This window comes from Bufo gargarizans, chromosome 3, assembly GCF_014858855.1.
Source record: "Bufo gargarizans isolate SCDJY-AF-19 chromosome 3, ASM1485885v1, whole genome shotgun sequence".
In the NCBI taxonomy this organism is placed as follows: domain Eukaryota; kingdom Metazoa; phylum Chordata; class Amphibia; order Anura; family Bufonidae; genus Bufo; species Bufo gargarizans.
In genome coordinates, this window is record NC_058082.1 from 284,102,073 (window position 1) to 284,123,358 (window position 21,286).

A 21,286-nucleotide genomic window follows, 5' to 3' on the forward strand; every position below is an offset into this window, starting at 1 on the left:
CATGCAGCAATCGCCTCTGTTGTGATCGACACAGTGACCGCTTGTCCCCATAAAGAATTATTGACAACACCATCTGCTACATAGGAACAATCATTTTTGGTGCCAGCCAAAAGAGATGATGCTCGTTCATCGGTTGATCGCCGGCCAATTATCTGGAATGAGCCAATAATCGACCTGATTATCCGTCCGCATATAAGGATCTTTAGTATTAGGCGACAAAATGGACAGTGTTATCATGATTAGACCACTTTCAACAACCGTTCGGCTTACCGTCTTCTTCATCTTTTCCACAAAGCTGCTTTCTCGGGAGCTGGAAGATGCTCTGCAAATAATAAAAGAGCAATGGTTATTGGAGAAGAAACTTTCTTTTGTACCAGTCAGGACTCAAAACGCTGCAGGCATTTGGTCCTCAAGAGCATTTGTGGCAATAATCACTGTCCTTATGGTAATAAAACTGGTGTGCAGTCAGCATCTATGCATCAAACACCCCATAATTCTTCATAACCCGAATAGGATTCAACGTGCAGTCAGATATTATGTGTTGTCAATAGGAAACTGTCTCGGCAGAGTTCACATCTGGGTTGGAAGAATGCGTCAAAAATGCAGGATAAAACAGCGCAGCATGAAGCACTATTTTGTCCGGTAAAATGGCAGACGCCTGATGGACCAGATTATAGTCAAATCAGATCAGTCATACGGATACTTGTTTTTCCTTTGCTTGCCTTCTCTTTTTCAGTTCTTATGATGGAGAGTTGAGCGAAGCCCAATTCAGTCACACAGAAATACTTTCTAGGTGAAATCACCAAAATGGGTCTCCTTCGAGGATTTTGTCTCCATTCACAGCATAACCTTCCAGGTAGCGAGGACAGTCAGACTGCTGCAGCAAAAAGCTGAATATTGGCTGCAATCTTTCACACTGTATTTATCCTTTGTAATAAGTGGCTGCATTCTAGGGAATTGTACTGAAGTGCACAAAGCTCCATACGAGGAAGGCATGGTTTTCAGAGACAGTCAGAAGTTCTGCAACCTTCTACCAAACTTTGTGTATTTTCCTGATCTCTGCTTTCCATCAGTGAAAGGAATAAAAGAAACAAAAATATCTAAAAAGCATAAACAAGGCCTAAAAGTGGTTTAATTGTGTGGTTGCAATCATAATTCTCAGTTTTATGCCTAAAATACATATTTGGTTTGATTGTGTGGTTGCAATCACAGTCCTGGTGTTTTTTTTTAGCTTTATTATATTACGACAAACCTTCTGTACAAACAATGTGGCAGACACAACAATCCGGATAAGTGATAAAAGCAATAATCTCTTTTGCAAAAAAAAAAAAAAAAAAAAGAAGAAGCAAAACATTACATAAAAGGGGAGTGCAGTGACTGGGCATGCCCGAGCTCAACTCCCAAAGAGAGGAAATATGAGCCTTCTGTTCTCACGAGCAACAAGTTCAAATGGAAACAAAACCAAGAAAACCTGCCCCGCTCCAACTTTCTCAGCTGTATCAATGCCTTCTCCCCACGTTCATACATTATACACTCACCCTACTACAATGACATCCTCCTGTGGGACGGAGCTTAAGCATCCCATCCTTAAAGAGTCCTTCTTGGTTTGCTACTCAAGTCAGGCTAGATGAAAGAGAAGACTCTCCCAGATGCCGGTAGACGGCAATGCAGATGTTGCTTCATTTTCAAGTGCTCAACTTAGTCCGGAAAGAATAAAAAAAAAAAAACATGAAGACTACACCGAGAAAGCAAATGTTGTTCCAACCATTTACTTGAGTTCTGAGTGCACCCCTCCAGAGAAAAGAGGTCTTGAAAATCACTCTGGCAGCACAAAAGAAACACTGGAGGGGGGGGAAAAAAAAGAAAAGCAAAAGAATCCTTCACATCTGGCAAGAATGAAAAAAGAATGGGAAGGGAGAATGAAAGATCCCAAGAACCACTGCTTCTCAGTTCCCTCTCTACCCCTCCTCCTTTCTTCCTCTTCTCGCTCTTTATCTGTGTGGAACAAGTAAGCCCACACTCCCCTTCCTTCCGCCACCATCTGGTTTCCCAGGAAACTGCTTTGTATCAAAGACGGGATCCTCTTCTTGCTTCAAACACAAATGCTACTTTCCAACCTGACTTCCGAACCTTAGGGCTGGCTGAAGCAGAGAGAGGTGCACCGAAGTAGACCTCCACAAAAGTTCTAGTGGAAAGCCTCCAAAGAAAACCTGACTGACGGAAGTTTAACGTGAAGGACTTGCTCAAAATAAGGGCTCATGCACACGACTGTATGTATTTTGCGGACCGCAAAAAATACAGATGACGTCTGTATGCATTCCGTGTGCATTAAGCTGGCCCTTAATAGAAAAGTACTATCCTTGTCCGTAATGCGGACAGTAATAGGACGTTTTATTTTTTTGTGAAACGGAAATACGGAAAACAGAATGCACACTGAGTAACTCCCGTTTTTGTTTTGCAAACCCATTGAAATTAATGGTTCCACATACGGTCTGCAAAAAAAAAAAAAAAAAAAAAAAAAAAAAAAAACACGGAACGGACGCTCAAAGAAAATAGGTTTGTGTGCATGACCGAGGGGCGTAACTACCATAGCGGCAGACCATGTGACTGCTATGGGGCCCAAGGCAAGAGGGGGCCCAGTTGGGATTATCTCCTCTTCTACTGGGGTCAAAACTTGGTCAGGACTCTACCTTCTAAAGGAACAACATTTTAGCAAATAAGGTAGTGGAATAAATGGCTCAAGGGTCATTCAAAAGGGTTTAGGCAGAAACCCTTCTGTCCCGTGTGGGGGGCCTGGTTTGATCCTTGCTATGGGGCCCTTAATTCTCTATGTACGCCACTACATGAGCCCTAAGGCAACTTTCACATTTGCGTTACAGCTCTCCAGTAGGCTGTTCTGGCAGAGAACAGTCTGCCCGAGTTCTACTGAGCCAGCATTGCCGGATGTTACTGGAATGCCCACTGGCCCCATTCACTATAATGGGGCACAGTGGAGATCCGGCTGCTACCTGGCAAGTATGTTGTTTTTTTTTTAAAGCTGACTGTATACATTAGATGTATGGTCAGCGAAACCTACCAATTTCAGCCAACCATTTGTGTGTGGGATGCTTTCAGACTCGATCGTGAAAGGGGAGAAGGGTCGGTTATGTTGGATAAACCGCTTTCTCCCCTCTTCCATTCACATCACAGGCAAGTTCATCCAAGCTTTCAAGTGCATGGTGGATCTGGAGGGATGGCTGTACCAGAGACTAAACTGAAAAAATTATACAGTACGCACATCTGTAACTATAGGTGAGGATTGCTGCTAGTCATTTGTTCAGCGGTAGCTAGTTTACTGGCTGCTTTTTAGCTCCACTCATTTAGGGCAGAGCTGTGGTCTATGACTACATTACCTACCTGAAGTAGTCTGAAACACGCTCCCTGTCATATCACATGCTCAACCGGCTCAGTATATTATCAGGAGACAGGCAGCTGTGTTCTGCCGATTAATTTGTAGGGAAACCTATAGGAGGAAGGCCCAATGCGGGGCCACAACATGCAAAGACTGATAATGAGACAAGTCCATTGATGCTTGAAACAGTCTTTACACAGGCCATTTAAAGCTGCATGGGGGTGAACGATCATTACTAGCATCATCTATCCAACATATACTTTACATTATGTCAGCAGCACAATCCCATGAGGTGATGCCGACCAGTGAGCAATTTTACTAAGATCCGATCAGCAGAAAAACAAGCTTGTTTATTGTCCGATTGGTGGGGTCTAAAAAAGATCGATCGAGCAGTCGCTACCAATCAGCATCAACTTGTGTAACGGGCCATTTAAAATGTAAAATTTAAATATAAGAAAATTGCTATTTATGAGAGGACTAAACTACAAGCATGGGTTCACACATTGCAGATCAGCTTTCCAACTGAATGCACATAAAAGCAGTTATAACATTTAGCGGAATAACCGTATGGCCAGTGTGAAAGCCGCGCTGATCCGATGTTGGCCCAGTTCTGGCACCATTATTGCTGCAGTGCATCTACAACATGTGAATCCAGAGCTTTACTTTCATTTTCATTCTTTATGTAACAAAATGGGCTATCTAGTTCTCAAAATTATCTTTTTAAATCAGTTTTTATTTTCTGAACAGCATTTACAGAGCATTAAAAGGGTTGTCCCAGGAAAAATATTCTACAGTTTTCAAACCAGCTCCAGGATCTGACTACTTTTGTAGTTGCATGTAATTAAACATTTTGCATAGCCACTGAGTTACTTAATAAAATGTATCTGTATAGCGCCGCCTGCTGTTTGTTCTTTTTCTTATTTCTTTGTCCAGCTCACTGAGAAGGCCGCACATGCTCAGTTTCAGCCTTCTGACCAGTAATAGGGAGAGAGCTACAGCAGATTGGACACGCCCCCTGAACGGCAGCAGAAAAGACCCTCCCCTTGAGCGGTTAGCTTGATATAAATCTAGCAGAACAATGAATTTGGAGATCTCTGAGGTACAGGGCTGATTCTAGCTTTATTAGAAAGATGGTTATGTACTATATGATGTTCGATTTAAAATTTGTTTACATTAATCATGGGATGACCACTTTAACCACCTCCCGTCCGCACGTTGACTATAAACGTCCGGGAAGTGGTTCTCTATTTCTGAATGGACGTTCCAGAAACTGCAGCTGCACGCTAATCGTGCAGCTGCTGATCGGGTTGCCCGCTGTCAGTGACAGCAGGGCAACCCAGAGAGAAAGCAGGGACAGTGCCCAGGTGTCCCTGCCTTCTGGATCGCTGCATACACAGCGCTCACAGCTATGCGCTTCCTGTTCCGGCCCGCCGGGACCGGAGAGTGCAGGAGCTGTGTGAGGTCTTTCAGAGACCTCGATCAGCCCTGCACTGAGGCTGTACAGCCTCTCTGGGGGGTGCATTTCTCCTATAACTGGGGCTACTATGTCAGCCCCAGTTACAGGAGAAATAAACAGTGGATTACTTCTTGGGAGTTTCTACTGTAAGGGTGCATCAGGGGGGCTTCAAATGGGACATGGCATCTAAAAACCATGTGGAGTTCCTTTTCTTCTGTGCCCTGCCGTGTGCCCATACAGCAGTTTATGACCACATGTGGGGTGTTTCTGTAAACAGCAGAATCAGGCTAATAAATATTGAGTTTTGTTTGGCTGCTAACCCTCAAGGTGTTAAAGAACAAAAATGGATTAAAATGGAAAATCTGGCAAAAAAGTGAAATTTAAAAATGTTATCTCAATTTTCCTTCAATTCTTATGGAACACCTAAAGGGTTAACAAAGTTTGTAAAATCGGTTTTAAGTAACTTGAGGGGTGTAGTTTCTACAATGGGGTCATTTATGGGGGTATCCACTATGTAAGCCCCACAAAGTGACTTCAGACCTGAACTGGTCCTTAAAAAGTGGGTTTTGGCAATTTTCTTAAAAATGTTAAGAATTGCTTCTAAAATTCTAAGCCTTCTAACGTCCTAAAAAAATAAAATGACATTTCCAAAATGATGCCAACATGAAGTAGACATATGGGGAATGTTGAGTAATGAATATTTTATGGAGGTATCACTTTGTTTTAAAAGCAGAGAAATAGAAATTTTCAAAAATGTGGGATTTTTTTCATAAATAAAAGGTGAAATCTATTGACTCAAATTTATGACCATCATGAAGTGTCACAAGAAAACAATCTCTGAATGCTTTGGATAAGTAAAAGCGTTCCAAAGTTATTACCACATAAAGTGAGATATGTCAGATTAGCAAAATTAGGCCTGTGAGGAAGGGGGCAAATGGCCCGGATGTGAAGTGGTTAAGGCCGAAATTTAGACCTTAAGGCCGAACACCCGTGTTTCCACGGCAATGTGCATTCGGCCTAAGGGTGATAGGCCTCAGACCCAATTCTAGTCCATTTTGCAGGAAGTCTAGTATCTTCTTAATCGGCGGAGAAGAAGTGTTCGGATGATCCTCTCCCAGCCAACTGCAAAATCTTTTCCAGACTTCAAGATAAATGGCTGATGTGATCTCTTCCTGCTTGCCTTAAGGGTAAGGATTACTCTGAGAGCATGTTTTCCCTAAAGGGTATTTTCCAAGGCTCCTCTAATGCCAACTGTCAGGATTGAGAACCAGCTTCTCTTTGGCCAGTGGACTAAGATTACTGTTGTTGTTTCCTTCTGTAATTTTTGTAGTAAGCGAGGAATCAGCGGAAAGGGTGGAAACGCATAGATTAGGTCCTACTCCCATCTAATTGATAGACCATGGGCAATAGATGCTCTGTCTCTTGGATTTATTGATCAGAAGTGGTTGCTGATTTGAATAGCGTATGGAATTTATGATATCTCCCCTGGGAGTTTTGTTCTTTAGGTGATTCTCTAACTCTGACAATCAGAAGTACATAGCTCTTGCCACAGATGTCGCCGCAATGCTGGTTTTTACACCAAACAGATGCCTCCTATGCTTTCCTTAATAAAGAATCTGCTTTGCACTCCATTGGATCGCTAAGCTGTGATGCATCCTCAAATGGTAAGGCTGTCTTTTTGACTACCTTTGCCACTTAAATATCAATTTGGGGTATCTCAAAGATTTTACATTCAGTCTGATCAAATAGTAATCTGTTCCTGAACTCTTTGGACACCCCTAGTCTTTTTTCAGGATCAATCCACTCATCCAATATCTTCCTTTTGATTTTCTCATTAATGGGGAATCCTGTACCGTACAAGGTTTGGGAGTATCCTCTATGCCCATGGTAGATCTAACTGCTTTCAGTAAATCTTCCATTTCATCCTAGGGAAAAAAAGTTCTTTTTTTATCACCCTCTGAGAAAAGTTCTTCCTAAAGTACTCGTCTAGAGGTAGAGGTATCCTCATCAATGTCCTCAGTATCAGAGGAGGATTGAATGGATAATCTCGTTTTTTTGGCAGGCGGGATAGGCGTATTAGTAGACAGAGATGCTAAGGAAGACTTGATCTCATCCTGGATAAACAACTTCATTTCCGACAGGATAGATGGTTGCTCCTCTTTTAAGATGTCAGAAATGCATTGCTTGCACAACTTATCAGGTAGTCTCTTGGCACAGGTAGCGCACTTTAGAGATCTTGACTTAGACTTAAGGTCATCTCTCATTGTGGCCATCATGGTGGATGGAATGGAAATAATAGATAAGATTTGACAATTACCTATTCTGAATGGTGGATTCTGTCTTATCTATACATGCAGGTCATATCTAGAGATGAACGAATTTCATATTTTGAAATTCGTTCACACTTCGTTTGGTAGTAAAAGGTAAATTGCGTTATGGATTCAGTTACCACGGAACATAACGCTATTCCATGACGGAATGCCTTTAGAGGCATTCAGTTATTCAATCTGTCATAATAGAAGTCTATGGGCTGCAAAACAGATCTGTCCCGTTTCAGTTATGCAGGCGAGTCCTCTCCTGCATAACGGGAACGGGACAGATCTGTTTTGCAGTCCATAGACTTCTATTATGAGGGAATGAATAACGGAATGCCTCTAAAGGCATTCAGTTATATAATTGCGTTATGGTCCGTGGTAACGGAATCCATAACTCAATTCACCTTTTACCACCAAACGAAATGTAAACAAATTTCATAAGCGGAAATTCACTCATCTCTAATGTTAAACATAAAAATGGGATTTAAATAATAGGTCATTTTCTGCTCACACATTCCCTTTAAAAACGCTTCCATTACAATAATACAACCGCATGCATCCGTCATGAACGGATCCGGTTGTATTATGTCTTCTATAGCCATGACAGATCAGTCATGGACACCATTGAAAGTCAATGGGGGACGGATCAGTTTTCTATTGTGTAAGAGAAAATGAATCGGTCCTCATTGACTTACATTGGATCCGTCTTGCTCCGCACCACATCACCGACAGAAAAACGCAGCTTGCAGCGTTATTCTGTCCGCGACGTGAGCGCAACCAAATGGAACGGAATGTATTTTGGTGCATTCAGTTTCGTTCAGTTCAGTTTTGTCCCCATTCACAACGAATGGGGACAAAACTAAAGCGTTTTTATCCGCTATTGAGATTCTATGACTGATCTCAATAGCAGAATTGAAAACGCTAGTGTGAAAGGGTGTCGTGTACAATAGGATATCTGATTTTCATTTTTTACATTATTCATGGGATAAACCTTTTAAAGACGTAATAATCTGGATTATACAGTGAATGGATGGGGTAAAGGAGAGTGACGCCTGCATTGGAAACTGCATGTGAAGGCTTTAGAAGCCAGCGTTCCCACATCCTGTAACATGAGCTGCCTTTTGTGAGCAGTTTCTCCCATTCGGCTCAGAAGTTCACATCTGAGCCTTCCCCGCTGGGCCTCCTCGCCCCGAAGGAATCCCTTACACAAACATTTAAAGCTGTGGTGCTCGGCAGGAAGGCCAACACATCTGATCTGTTGACAGGGCTCTGTAATACAAGTACCTTCACAGCTCAGAAACCTGATGAATGCAGGTGAACACAATGGCAGCCAGCAGAGATTAGCTATGGAGCCATTAATAAAAGAGCATAGGCATCAAATCAGCTGTCCTGCTTTGTTTTCAGCCTGGGTTACAGGGGCATTGAACAGAACTGCGCTAGCCTGGCACAGCAATTAGGGATGAGCAAATCGAGTTCGGATGCTTCATCCAAAGTCAATTCGCATAAAACTTTGTTGTAATACCGTACGGAGCAGTAACTCCATACAGTATTAGAATGTATTGGCTCTGATGAGATGGAGTTATTACTTGCGAGACCGTGTAATAACTTAGTAAATTACTGTAAAAAACTTTCATACCGAGTTTGGTATCAAGGTTTTTTACAGTAATAATTCACAAAGTTATTACACGAAGTAATAAACTTCGGCTCATCAGAGCCAATACATTCTAATACTCCGTACAATATTAGAAAGTTTTAGGTGAATCCCTAACAGCAATATTTCTACTGGAGACACTGTGTTGGGGCTGGACTGGCTACAAAGACCACTATACCAAGGAGCTTACTATGGAGGTTTATGTGATTTACGGTCGATCGTTTAGCTACAGGATCTGCTCCACTACAATGTACCCTAGAGCCACGTGTTTAAGGGGGTGTCACACACAGCTTCGTGTGGCAGTTTTTGGGGCCAAAGCCATAAATGGGTTAAAGGGGACTTGAGAAATATAAAGGAAGGATTTTTTATACTACTTTGCTGGATCCATTTCTTGGTTTGGCTAAAAAAAAAAAAAAGGCACAAATAAAACTGTGTGTGGTACCCCCCCCCCCCCCCCCCAATGTACTCCCATTCTATGAAGTAATGGGAATACCCAACTGCATGGAAAACCAGTGAGAGGGCAGCAGCGATCACTCAGCTCCACAGTTCCTTCATTCTCAGGATCAGCAGAGATCTCATCAGTCGGATACCCAACAATCATAAGGTGATGCCATAGTCCAGCACCAAGTTACCAATTTGCAAAATGGGAACAACCCTGTTACGCCTCATGCACACAACCATGTCCGTATCGCAGTCGACAAACTACAGATCCACAAAAACCGGACAGTTTCCGTGTGCAATGCGCATTTTGCTCACTCTCCTCACTAGAATAGGACATGTTCTATAATTTTCAGAACGGACATACAGATGAAGACAGCAAACGGATCACATCCATATGCTGTCTTTTTTTTTTCTTCTTGGAGCTATAGAAATAATTGGGTCCGTGTGCTATCTGAAAAAAAAATGCGGATTGGACATGGATGCAAAACAACCCTGTACATGAGACATATACACATTCAAATTTGAGAATTTCGTTATGAGGGAGCTTGAAGATGTACCAATAGGATGTGTCATATGCTGTGCCTTCTTCAGAACAAGTGTATTTCACATATATTACAGACTAAAAACTGGTTCTAAGCAAAAAAAAAAAAACACCAAAAAGAACATAACCTTTCAAGAGCCCCTCAGGATGCTAGACATTTCAGGAACTGTAACAATTTCTACTAATGAGCAGCTGTAAACATCTTCTGAGAGTCTCATTAGAAGTACCTACAGAAGTACCATGCCGGCAAACAATTACAGGAAGAGATGACCATCTTTGATCTACCTTTAAAGGGAATCTAACTTAACCACTTAAAGGGCTTCTGTCACCCCACTAAAGTGATATTTTTTTTTTGGGCTAGTGAAATTAGTTATATTGCGATATATGACAATATAATTGTGTTACTTACTTTGATCCAGCAGTTTCTGCAAAAAACGAAGTTTTATAATATGTAAATTCGGTCTCTAACAGCAAGTAGGGCGGCTACTTGCTGGTAGCTGCTGCAGAAATCCGCCCCCTCGTCGTGTTGATTGACAGGGCCAGCCGGGATGTCCTCCCCCGCCAGCCCTGTCGGCATTTCAAAAATCGCGCGCCTCTGTTGATTCGGCGCAGGCGCTCTGAGATGAGGAGGCTCGTCTCCTCAGAACTCCCTCAGTGCGCCTGCGCCGATGACATCACCGAAATAGAAGACGTCATCGGCGCAGGCGCACTGAGGGAGTGCTGAGGAGACGAGCCTCCTCATCTCAGAGCGCCTGCGCCGAATCAACAGAGGCGCGCGATTTTTGAAATGCCGACAGGGCTGGCCGTGGGGTGACAGAAGCCCTTTAAGGACCGGGCTCATTTTCACCTTAAGGACCAGGCCATGTTTTGCAAATCTGACCAGTGTCACTTTAAGTGTGAATAACTTTAAAACACTTTTACTTATCCAGGCCATTCGGAGATAGCTTTTTCGTCACATTTTGTACTTCATGACACTGGTAAAATAGAGTCAAAAAATTCATTTTTAAATTTATAAAAAAAAATTACCAAAAAATGTTGATAAATTTGCAAGTTTCAATTTCTCCACTTCTATAATACATAGTAATACCTTCAAAAATAGTTATTAATTTACATTCCCCATATGTCTACTTCACGTTTGGATCATTTTGAGAATGCCGTTTTATTTTTTGGGGACCTTACAAGGCTTAGAAGTTTAGAAGCAAATCTCGACATTTTTCAGAAGAAGTTTCCAAAAACCCACTTTTTAAGGACCAGTTCAGGTCTGAGGTCACTTTGTGAGGCTTACATAATAGAAATCACCCAAAAATGACCCCATTCTAGAAACTACACCCCTCAAGGTATTCAAAACTGATTTTACAAACTTTGTTAACCCTTTAGGTGTTCCACAAGAGTTATTGGCAAATGGAGATGAAATTTCAGAATTAAAATTTTTTGGCACATTTTCCATTTTAATCCATTTTTTCCGTTAACAAAGCAAGGGTTAACAGTCAAACAAAACTCTATATTTATTGCCCTGATTCTGTAGTTTATAGAAACACCCATATGTGGTCGTAAACTGCTGTACGGGCACACGGCAGGGTGCAGAAGGTAAGGAACACCATATGGTTTCTGGAAGGCAGATTTTGCTGGACTGGTTTATTTACACCATGTCCCATTTGAAGCCCCCCTGATGCACCCCTAGAGTAGAAACTCGCCAAAATGTACCCCATTTTGGAAACTACGGGATAAGGTGGCAGTTTTGTTGGGACTATTTTTAGGGTACATATGATTTTTGGTTGCTCTATATTACATTTTTGTGAGGAAAGGTTACAAAAAATTTAAATTCTGAAATTTCATCTCCATTTGCCAGTAAATCAGTTTTGAATACCTTGAGGGGTGTAGTTTCTTAGATGGGGTCACTTTTATAGAGTTTCTACTCTAGGTGTGCATCAGGGGGGCTTCAAATGGGACATGGTATCAAAATCAGTCCAGCAAAATCTGCCTTCCAAAAACCATATGGTGCTCCTTTCCTTGTGCGCCCTGCCGTTTGGCCATACAGCACTTTATGACCACATATGGGGTGTGTTTCTGCCAGTTATTTTCACTTGTTAGATTAGCGGATCTCCTTAGTGTCCACTCTTATCTTGGGTAATGCTTATCCGATCCTGGAAAGCCCCTTTTAGATCAAAAACTTTAGGCTGGAATAACATACAGTTTTGATGTTGGATCAGGGCAATAAATATAGAATTTTGTTTGACTGTTAACCCTTGCTTTGTTAACGGAAAAAATGGATTAAAATGGAAAATTTTGCAAAAATAGCTGTTTTGGCACAGTTTTTAATTAGATTTTTTGACTGTGTTCATTTGAGGGGTTAGGTCATGTGGTATTTTTATAGAGCAAAATCTTACAGATGCGGTAATACCTAATATGTCTACTTTAATTTATTTAGGTTTTACACTATAATATCCCTTTTTCAACAAAAAAAACACATTTTAGTATCTCCATAGTCTGAGAGTCACTTTTTTAAAAGTTTTTAGCCGATTGTCTTAGGTAGGGGCTCATTTTTTGTGGGATGAGAGGACGTTTTTATTGGCACTATTTTGGGGTGCATATGACTTTTTGACGCTTGCCATTACACTTTTTGTGATGTAAGGTGACCAAAAAATGGCTATTTTAACCCTTTTTTTTTTTTTTTTACTGTGTTTATCCGAGGGGTTAGGTCATGTGGTATTTTTATAGTTCAGGTTCTTACGGACGTGGTGATACCCAATATGTATACTTTAATTTTTTTTAGTTTTACAAAATAATATAATTTTTGTTTTAGTGTCTGCAAAGTCTGAGAGCCATATTTTTTATTTATTTTTTATGGGCGATTGTCTGTGGCCAAATAGAATTAAAATTGGGGAAGAGGATTATACATTTAGTACTCCATGGAAGTGTGGTACTCCCTGAAGCAACCGTCAATACAGAGGCCCGGATGATCGGGGCACGTGTCACACTGAGTGGTGGTGTCCTTCCGTATCCCCCTCCTGTGACACACTATGCACCTTTTTTGGGTCTGTCCCTTCTTTCCAGTATGGGGGACCACACCTGGAAAGTGTTGGCCAGGGACGATCCGGGCGCCTCCAGTTCCCGAGGTACTCCCGCCTGCTCTTTCCCAGTCAGAAAAGATCAGGGCCTTGAGGACTGCCTCATAGAACTGCAGGAATTTCCCTGTGTTGCCAGCGCTCCAGGACAGCACAAAGGAGTTGTACAAGGCAACCTGTACCGACTAGACCGCAACTTTTTTGTACCATGTCCGGGTTTTGTGCATGGCGTTATATGGCTTGAGGACTTGATCAGAGAGATCAACTCCTCCCATATACAGATTGTAGTCGACGATACAATTGGGCTTGAGGACCCCGTTGCCACGGTACCTCGCACAGGGACAGGGGTGATGCAGTTACGATGAATTGTGGAACAGGTTTCCACTGGTAAGGGCACGGGTCTCACCCCTGGGGATAGGTACCTGGAGGGGGTGGGTAGGGCTTCACGCCATACCTCGCCCGCTTAGAGGGAACATACTGGCGGAAAAGGAGTCTCCCTTTGAAAGCAATGAGAGACTCATCAACTACGACCTCCCTTCCAGGTACATAAGCCTCCAAAAATTTGTCCCTGAAGTGTTCGATGACCGGCCTGATTTTGTACAGGCGGTCATAGGCAGAATCACCTCGGGGGGGGGGGGGACATGCTGCATTATCTGCACAATGCAGGCATTTCCGAATGGACTCAAAACGGGAACGTGTCACATGGCCATACAGTAGAGTGGGGTCTGATAGAGGACGTCCCCGCTCCGAGACTTCCTGTGAACGCGCACGTTCACAGGAACTGAAGGTAAGCGAGTGGATCTCCAGCCTGCCAGCGGCGATCGCTCGCTGGCAGGCTGGAGATGTGATTTTTTTTTTAACCTCTTACAGGTATATTAGACGCTGTTTTGATAACAGCGTCTAATATACCTGCTACCTGGTCCTCTGGTGGTCCCTTTTGTTTGGATCGACCACCAGAGGACACAGGTAGCTGTGTAAAGTACCACAAAACACTACACCCCCCCCCCCCCGTCACTTATTAACCCCTTATGAACCCCTGATCACCCCATATAGACTCCCTGATCACCCCCCTGTCATTGATCACCCCCTGTAAGGCTCCATTCAGACGTCCGTATGATTTTTACAGATCCACGGATACAGGGATCGGATCCGCAAAACACATACGGACGTCTGAATGGAGCCTTACAGGAAGGTGATCAATGACAGGCGGGTGATCACCCATATAGATTCCCTGATCACCCCCTGTCATTGATCACTCCCCTGTAAGGCTCCATTCAGACGTCCGTATGATTTTTACGGATCCACGGATACATGGATCGGATCCGCAAAACGCATACGGACGTCTGAATGGAGCCTTACAGGGGGGTGATCAATGACAGGGGGGTGATCACCTCATATACACTCCCTGATCACCCCCTGTTATTGATCACCCCCCTGTAAGGCTCCATTCAGACATTTTTTTTTGGCCCAAGTTAGCGGAAATTGTCTCATATTCCACTAACTTGTGTCAAAAAATAAAATCTCACATGAACTCACCATACCCCTCACGGAATCCAAATGCGTAAATTTTTTTAGACTTTTATATTCCAGACTTCTTCTCACGCTTTAGGGCCCCTAAAATGCCAGGGCAGTATAAATACCCCACACGTGACCCCATTTCGGAAAGAAGACACCCCAAGGTATTCCGAGGGGCATATTGAGTCCATGAAAGATTTAAATTTTTGTCCCAAGTTAGCGGAAAGGGAGACTTTGTGAGAAAATACAAAAAAATAAAATAAATCAATTTCCGCTAACTTGTGACAAAAAATAAATAAAAAAATTCTATGAACTCGCCATGCCCCTCATTGAATACCTTAGGGCAGGCATGCTCAACCTGCGGCCCTCCAGCTGTTGCAAAACTACAACTCCCATAATTCCCTGACAGTCTACAGCTATCATCCTACAGAAGGGCATTGTGGGAGTTGTAGTTTTACAACAGCTGGAGGGCCGCAGGTTGAGCATCCCTGCCTTAGGGTGTCTTCTTTCCAAAATGGGGTCACATGTGGGGTATTTATACTGCCCTGACTTTTTATGGGCCCGAAAGCGTGAGAAGAAGTCTGGGATCCAAATGTCTAAAAATGCCCTCCTAAACAGGAATTTGGGCCGCTCTGCGCATCTAGGCTGCAAAAAAGTGTCACATCTGGTATCGCCGTACTCAGGAGAAGTTGGGCAATGTGTTTCGGGGTGTAATTTTACATATACCCATGCTGGGTGAGATAAATATCTTGGTCAAATGCCAACTTTTTTTTTTTTTTTTAATACAAAGGGAGAAGTTGTCTTTTGCCAAGATATTTCTCTCACCCAGCATGGGTATATGTAAAATGACACCCCAAAAGACATTCCCCAACTTCTCCTGAGTACGGCGATACCAGATGTGTGACACTTTTTTGCCGCCTAGGTGGGCAAAGGGGCACGCATTCCAAAGAGCACCTTTAGGATTTTACAGGTCATTTTTTACACATTTTGATTTCAAACTACTTACCACACATTAGTGCCCCTAGAATGCCAGGGCAGTATAACTACGCCACAAGTGACCCCATTTTGGAAAGAAGACACCCCAAGGTATTCCGTGAGGGGCATGGCGAGTTCCTAGAATTTTTTATTTTCTGTCACAAGTTAGCGGAAAATGATGATTTTTTATTTTTTTTTCCTTACAAAGTCTCATATTCCACTAACTTGTGACAAAAAATAAAAAATTCTAGGAACTCGCCATGCCCCTCACGGAATACCTTGGGGTGTCTTCTTTCCAAAATGGGGTCACTTGTGGCGTAGTTATACTGCCCTGGCATTCTAGGGGCCCTAATGTGTGAGAAGTAGTTTGCAATCAAAATGTGTAAAAAATGGCCTGCGAAATCCGAAAGGTGCACTTTGGAATATGTGCCCCTTTGCCCACCTTGGCTGCAAAAAAGTGTCACACATGTGGTATCGCCGTACTCAAGAGAAGTTGGGGAATGTGTTTTGGGGTGTCATTTTACATATACCCATGCTGGGTGAGAGAAATATCTTGGTCAAATGCCAACTTTATATAAAAAAATAAATAAAAAAAAAGGGAAAGTTGTCTTTTGCCAAGATATTTCTCTCACCCAGCATGGGTATATGTAAAATGACACCCCAAAACACATTCCCCAACTTTTCCTGAGTACGGCGATACCAGATGTGTTACACTTTTTTGCAGCCTAGGTGGGCAAAGGGACCCACATTCCAAAGTGCACCTTTCGGATTTTGATTGCAAACTACTTCTCACACATATGGGCCCCTAAATTGCCAGGGCAGTATAACTACGCCACAAGTGACCCCATTTTGGAAAGAAGACATCCCAAGGTATTTTGTGATGGGAATAGTGAGTTCATGGATTTTTTTTTTCATTTTTTGTCACAAGTTAGTGGAATATGAGACTTTGTAAGAAAAAAAAAATAATAAAAATCATTATTTTCCGCTAACTTGTGACAAAAAATAAAAAGTTCTATGAACGCGAATACCTTAGGGTGTCTACTTTCCGAAATGGGGTCATTTGTGGGGTTTTTCTACTGTCTGGGCATTGTAGAACCTCAGGAAACATGACAGGTGCTCAGAAAGTCAGAGCTGCTTCAAAAAGCGGAAATTCACATTTTTGTACCATAGTTTGTAAACGCTATAACTTTTACCCAAACAATTTTTTTTTTTTATCAAGGACATGTAGAACAATAAATTTAGCGGAAAATTTATATATGGATGTCGTTTTTTTGTGCAAAATTTTACAGCTGAAAGTGAAAAGTCATTTTTTGGTAAAAAAATCATTAAATTTTGATTAATAACAAAAAAGTAAAAATGTCAGCAGCAATGAAATACCACCAAATGAAAGCTCTATTAGTGAGAAGAAAAGGAGGTAAAATAAATTGGGGTTGTAAGTTGCATGACCGAGCAATAAACGGTGAAAGTAGTGTAGTGCAGAAGTGTAAAAAGTGGCCTGGTCATTAAGGGTGTTTCAGCTAGGGGGGTTGAAGTGGTTAAAAAGGACAAAAAAAAAAAAAAAAAAGCCATTTTTAATGATAAATAACAATCATATGCCACCAAAGAAGTGAAAGCTCAAGCTAATAATACTGAAAAAAACAGCATGTGGGAAGGAGACCCTTAAGCCTCCTGCACACGAAAGCGTGCGCCCCGGGGTCATGCTGCAGCCCGCAAAATGCACGAACACCGTCCGTGGGGCAGCCGCAGCGGATCGCGGACTGATTAACTTTAATGGGTCCACGGTCTGGCCGTTCCGCAAAAAGATAGGACATGTTTTATCTTTTTGCGGAACGGAAGTACAGGACGAAACCCCACGGAAGCACTCTGTAGTGCTTCCGTAGGGTTCCGTTCTGCACTATTCCGCATCTCCGGATTTGCGGACCCATTGAAGTGAATGGGTCCGCATCAGTAATGCAGAACGCACATGATACGGTGCCCGTGGGTCCGCAATACGGCCACAGAGCGCAGACTCATGGCAACCCTGTTGATCAGCTAATTGCAAGAACTCTGGCACTGGAACTACACAGCTCCATCCAACGTGTAGTGGCCATGCCACTGACCGTTACAACTAAAAGAGAGCAGTGCTGCTGTAACCAGCATGGCCACTACACAGTGGACGGAGGTGTTGAGTTTCAGTGTCTGGATCCGGAGCTCTTGCAAACAGTTGATCAGCGGGGCTCCAAAAGTCAGTCCCCTGTCGATTTGATATTGATGACACCTATCCCAAGGACAGCTCATTAATATGTATATTTCATGTTTTGTTTTTTGTGCGAGTAGATGTTTTAGTTAAGGAAATATGAATTAAACTACAAACAGTTTTATTCTGAAGTTTTGGTGGCTTTTTGGGTCAATAGCATATTTTTCCAAACATGTTCTAGCTATGGTGTTTTCACTGGAATTTATCTCCATAAACCTCTCTATAGGACTTAATAAAGTTACAGACAAAAAAAAAAAAAAACACACATGTAAAACCTGCAAGAAAAAGAATTTTAAATTCATGGCATTTTTTTCAAGCAAAAACAAAATAACACTGAAATAAAGGGTATGAATGAGGACAAAGGCTGGCTCTCTAGTGCAGTGTTTCCCAACCAGTGTGCCTCCAGCTCAAGGCTGTCCGGGCATGCTGGGAGTTGTAGTTTTACAACAGCTGGAGGCACACTGGTTGGGAAACACTGCTCTAGTGCCACCTTTTGGATGTCTGTCCCTTTAAAACAGGCCTTGAAACTTTAACCTGGGATATAAGCCAAAACCAAAATGGTTTCCAAAATATAAAGACATCCCCAGAGAGCTCTTTTGGGGGTTGTGCCCCCTCGTTTGCGCAGAAGATAGCGGTCTGGCAAGGGCAGAGGACGTTGACAAGGGTTTGGGGGAATGAAGTTTATCCTCGCAAAGACTGCCAAGTTGGCATAGCGAGTCTTATAGTCCAGGAAGTAGGACAGGCATTTCCCGCTACAGGCTCTGCTCTTTCTGGATTCAAACAATGTGTAGCAAAACGTTTTGCAACTGTCCCATTCATCTAAAAGAGGCATGCAGAAATCCAAGCATATTTTTCAGAAACAATCCATTCTGATGAAAAGAATGGATTTTTCAGTCATGTGAATGTCATGCTGCATGTGAATATGTTCTTATAGAGGGTTGCAAGTAACAGCAGGCACAATTCCTCTGAATGCTATGGAGACTGCTGAAAACAAGGGTCAAAGAACTGCGCATATACCATGCATGCAGTTTTTGTGCCAAAGCCAGGAGAGGATCCAGAAAGAAGAAAAGTATAAGGGCTCCTTCAAGCATGTGATGTCAACCTGGTCCATGTACTGGCCACAAAAACAGATGACATCCATGTGCTGTCCGTTTTAATCTCGCACCCATTTAGCTGAATGGGCGATTCCAGAATAAGAACCAGACCTAAATGGAGCGTGCTATGGAAAATCATTCATTTGAATTGGCCCATTGTCTACAGTATAACGGGTCACTGTTCAGTCCATGTGGTACCCGAGTCTAGCCAAGACAGCACAATGCTTGTTTGAATGAGCCCTTAAGGAAAATCGGATCCTGCTCCTCTTTTGTATCCATTCCAACATCAAAACTGTATGTGTTATTCCAGCCTAAAGGATTTAATCTTAAAGGGGCTTTCCAGGATCGGACAAACATTACCCAAGAGAAGAGGGGACACTAAGGAGATCCGCTAATCTAACAAGTGAAAATAACTGGCTGAAATATCCATAAAATCATAGTTTACACATGTTAAATAATGGACAGAGTCCAGCAACATAGGCAGAAGAGAAACACTTACACAGGGGTCTGAACTTTAAACTCAATCGTCTCTTCTTTCTTCTTGCGGAAGAAGAACCAATAGGTGAGTAGGCCAACGATGAGCGACAATAAGAACATGTCTGCCATGCTGAACATGGCCTCCTCAGCAACACTGCTCCCCTCCTCCGTATGGCACTCATCTTGGTTAACACAGGAATCAGCCATCTTTATACTGGACTCTAAGAGGGTGTGAAAAAAAAGAGAAGAGCAAGATTATAATAGAATACAAAAAGATGAAAATCTCATCAGTGCATTGCCATTTTCTGTATGTTGAAATTAAGGAATGGAAAATCTCCAGAAGATACCATATGAAGGGAGTAAGGCCTTCTCTTTACCCAGCTGATTGGCGGGGGTGCCAGACTCCTGCCGATCTGATATTGATGGGTGCCCACAGGGATGCAGGCATAGATTTTAGTTGAGGATAGAGAGGTAGGGACCCCACAGTGGGAAAGTTGATTCCGATAGTGATAGAATAAAACAGCAGGGTTGAGAGACCTGAGGAATGATCAGGTGTTCCATCTAGATACGGTTCATCTGAACATATGCTATAACAATATATAAAGACACAAATTCCCTCCTGTCTTCCCTGAGGAATTTTAAATCAGTTCTTAAGAGTTATGTGTTTTTAAGAGTAAACAATAAAGAATAATATGTTATATATTACTAGTCAGAGGGGATGCAAATGCTACGTTTAGGTCCTAGAGACGTCTGAACCTCACAATATATTAGATATAGCGTCGCAACCTCCTGAGGGACCTTTATGTTTGTTGGTTGAATCTATCCTGAGGAAGGCCACTGCGCCACAAATGATTATAGTACTGGGACGGGGGCGCACTGCGCCACCAATCAATATAATTAAGGTCTTATCACACAGCCGGCACCTGGCCTCAATGACAGGGGACGGCGATCCACTGAACCCCGTCCACTAACTCATCAGGTGCGGAACCTGAGGTGTTAATTGACACAGTTTGCGGAATCCCTGTAATTGAGGCTGCTTACATTAGTATTAACGGGTTAATTATATTCACTGGTGGTGCAGTGTTAACAGCTCGAACCACTCCTCTTCAGTGCCATCTTCTCACCGGTGGCAATGTCACAGTGGGGAGGGACTCCCTCCTTCTCCGCTGTGCTGGCTCAGGAGAACATGGTGCGCGCTGAGAGCAGCACGTGCCATGTTCTCTAACGCAATAGCACAGCCTAGTATCAGAAAATAGCTATTCCCAGTATCGGATCGATCCGGGTGTAAAAAGCATAGATTGGGTATCAAAAGTTTGATACCCGGTGCAACCCTATTAGGGACTATATATCAGAAATAAGAGATCTCAGACTACTATAAAGATGTATTAAGAAAAGAACCAACACAATGGTTAAAGCTGGATGGTCACTTTAACCTGATCGTACAAGTTAGATGGCAATCAGCTGAACAACTGTTGAGTTTGCAGCTCTGAATAGATTCCGCCATTAGATCCAGTGCACAATTATGGCTATTTTCACTATAGCGTTTCTATTTTCCGGTATTGAGATCCGTCATAGGGGCTCAATACCAGGAAAAAAATAACTCAGTTTTGTCCCTATTCATTGTCAATGGGAAAAAAAACTGAATTAAACAGAACGGAATTCTCCAAAATGTATTCCGTTCCGTTTGGTTGCATTCCCATACCGGAGAGCAAACTGCAGCAAGCTGGGGATGCGGAGCAAGAAGGATCCATCATGACCCACAATGCAAGTCAATGGGGTCGGATCCGTTTTCTCTGACACAATAGAAAACTGATCCGTCCCCTTTTCAATGGAGTTCATGACGGATCCGTCTTGGGTATGTTAAAGATAATACAACGGGATCCGTTCATAACAGATGCAGATGGTTGTATTATCAGTAACGGAAACGTTTTTGCTGAACCCTGCCGGATCCAGCTAGTGTGAAAGTAGCCTATGAACATTTTTTGTATCTACACAATGCTTATATCCCAGATATGCCAGTAATATGGTAGTATAGTGCCACCTGGTGCTACTAATCAACAGCCTGTTTAAGTCCACCATAGTAAGAGTGCTGTGGTGGTCACACTGCTCAGTCTTCATTCTTGATCTCT

General features: G+C 42.6%; 1 protein-coding gene across 5 annotated transcripts in view; it reads right to left on the minus strand.

The window, feature by feature from the left end:
• The window catches only part of LOC122931983 (NADPH--cytochrome P450 reductase), an 84,306-nt gene that overhangs the window by 25,235 nt on the left and 37,785 nt on the right, over positions 1 to 21,286 (minus strand). For all 5 annotated transcript variants that reach the window (XM_044286116.1, XM_044286117.1, XM_044286114.1 and 2 more), the window contains 2 exons: positions 19,180 to 19,378; positions 271 to 322 (listed from right to left, as the gene is read on the minus strand). In XM_044286116.1, the coding sequence (XP_044142051.1) occupies positions 271 to 322; positions 19,180 to 19,364 (237 nt within the window). In that variant the 5' untranslated portion in view covers positions 19,365 to 19,378. The remainder of the gene's footprint in view (positions 1 to 270; positions 323 to 19,179; positions 19,379 to 21,286) is intronic.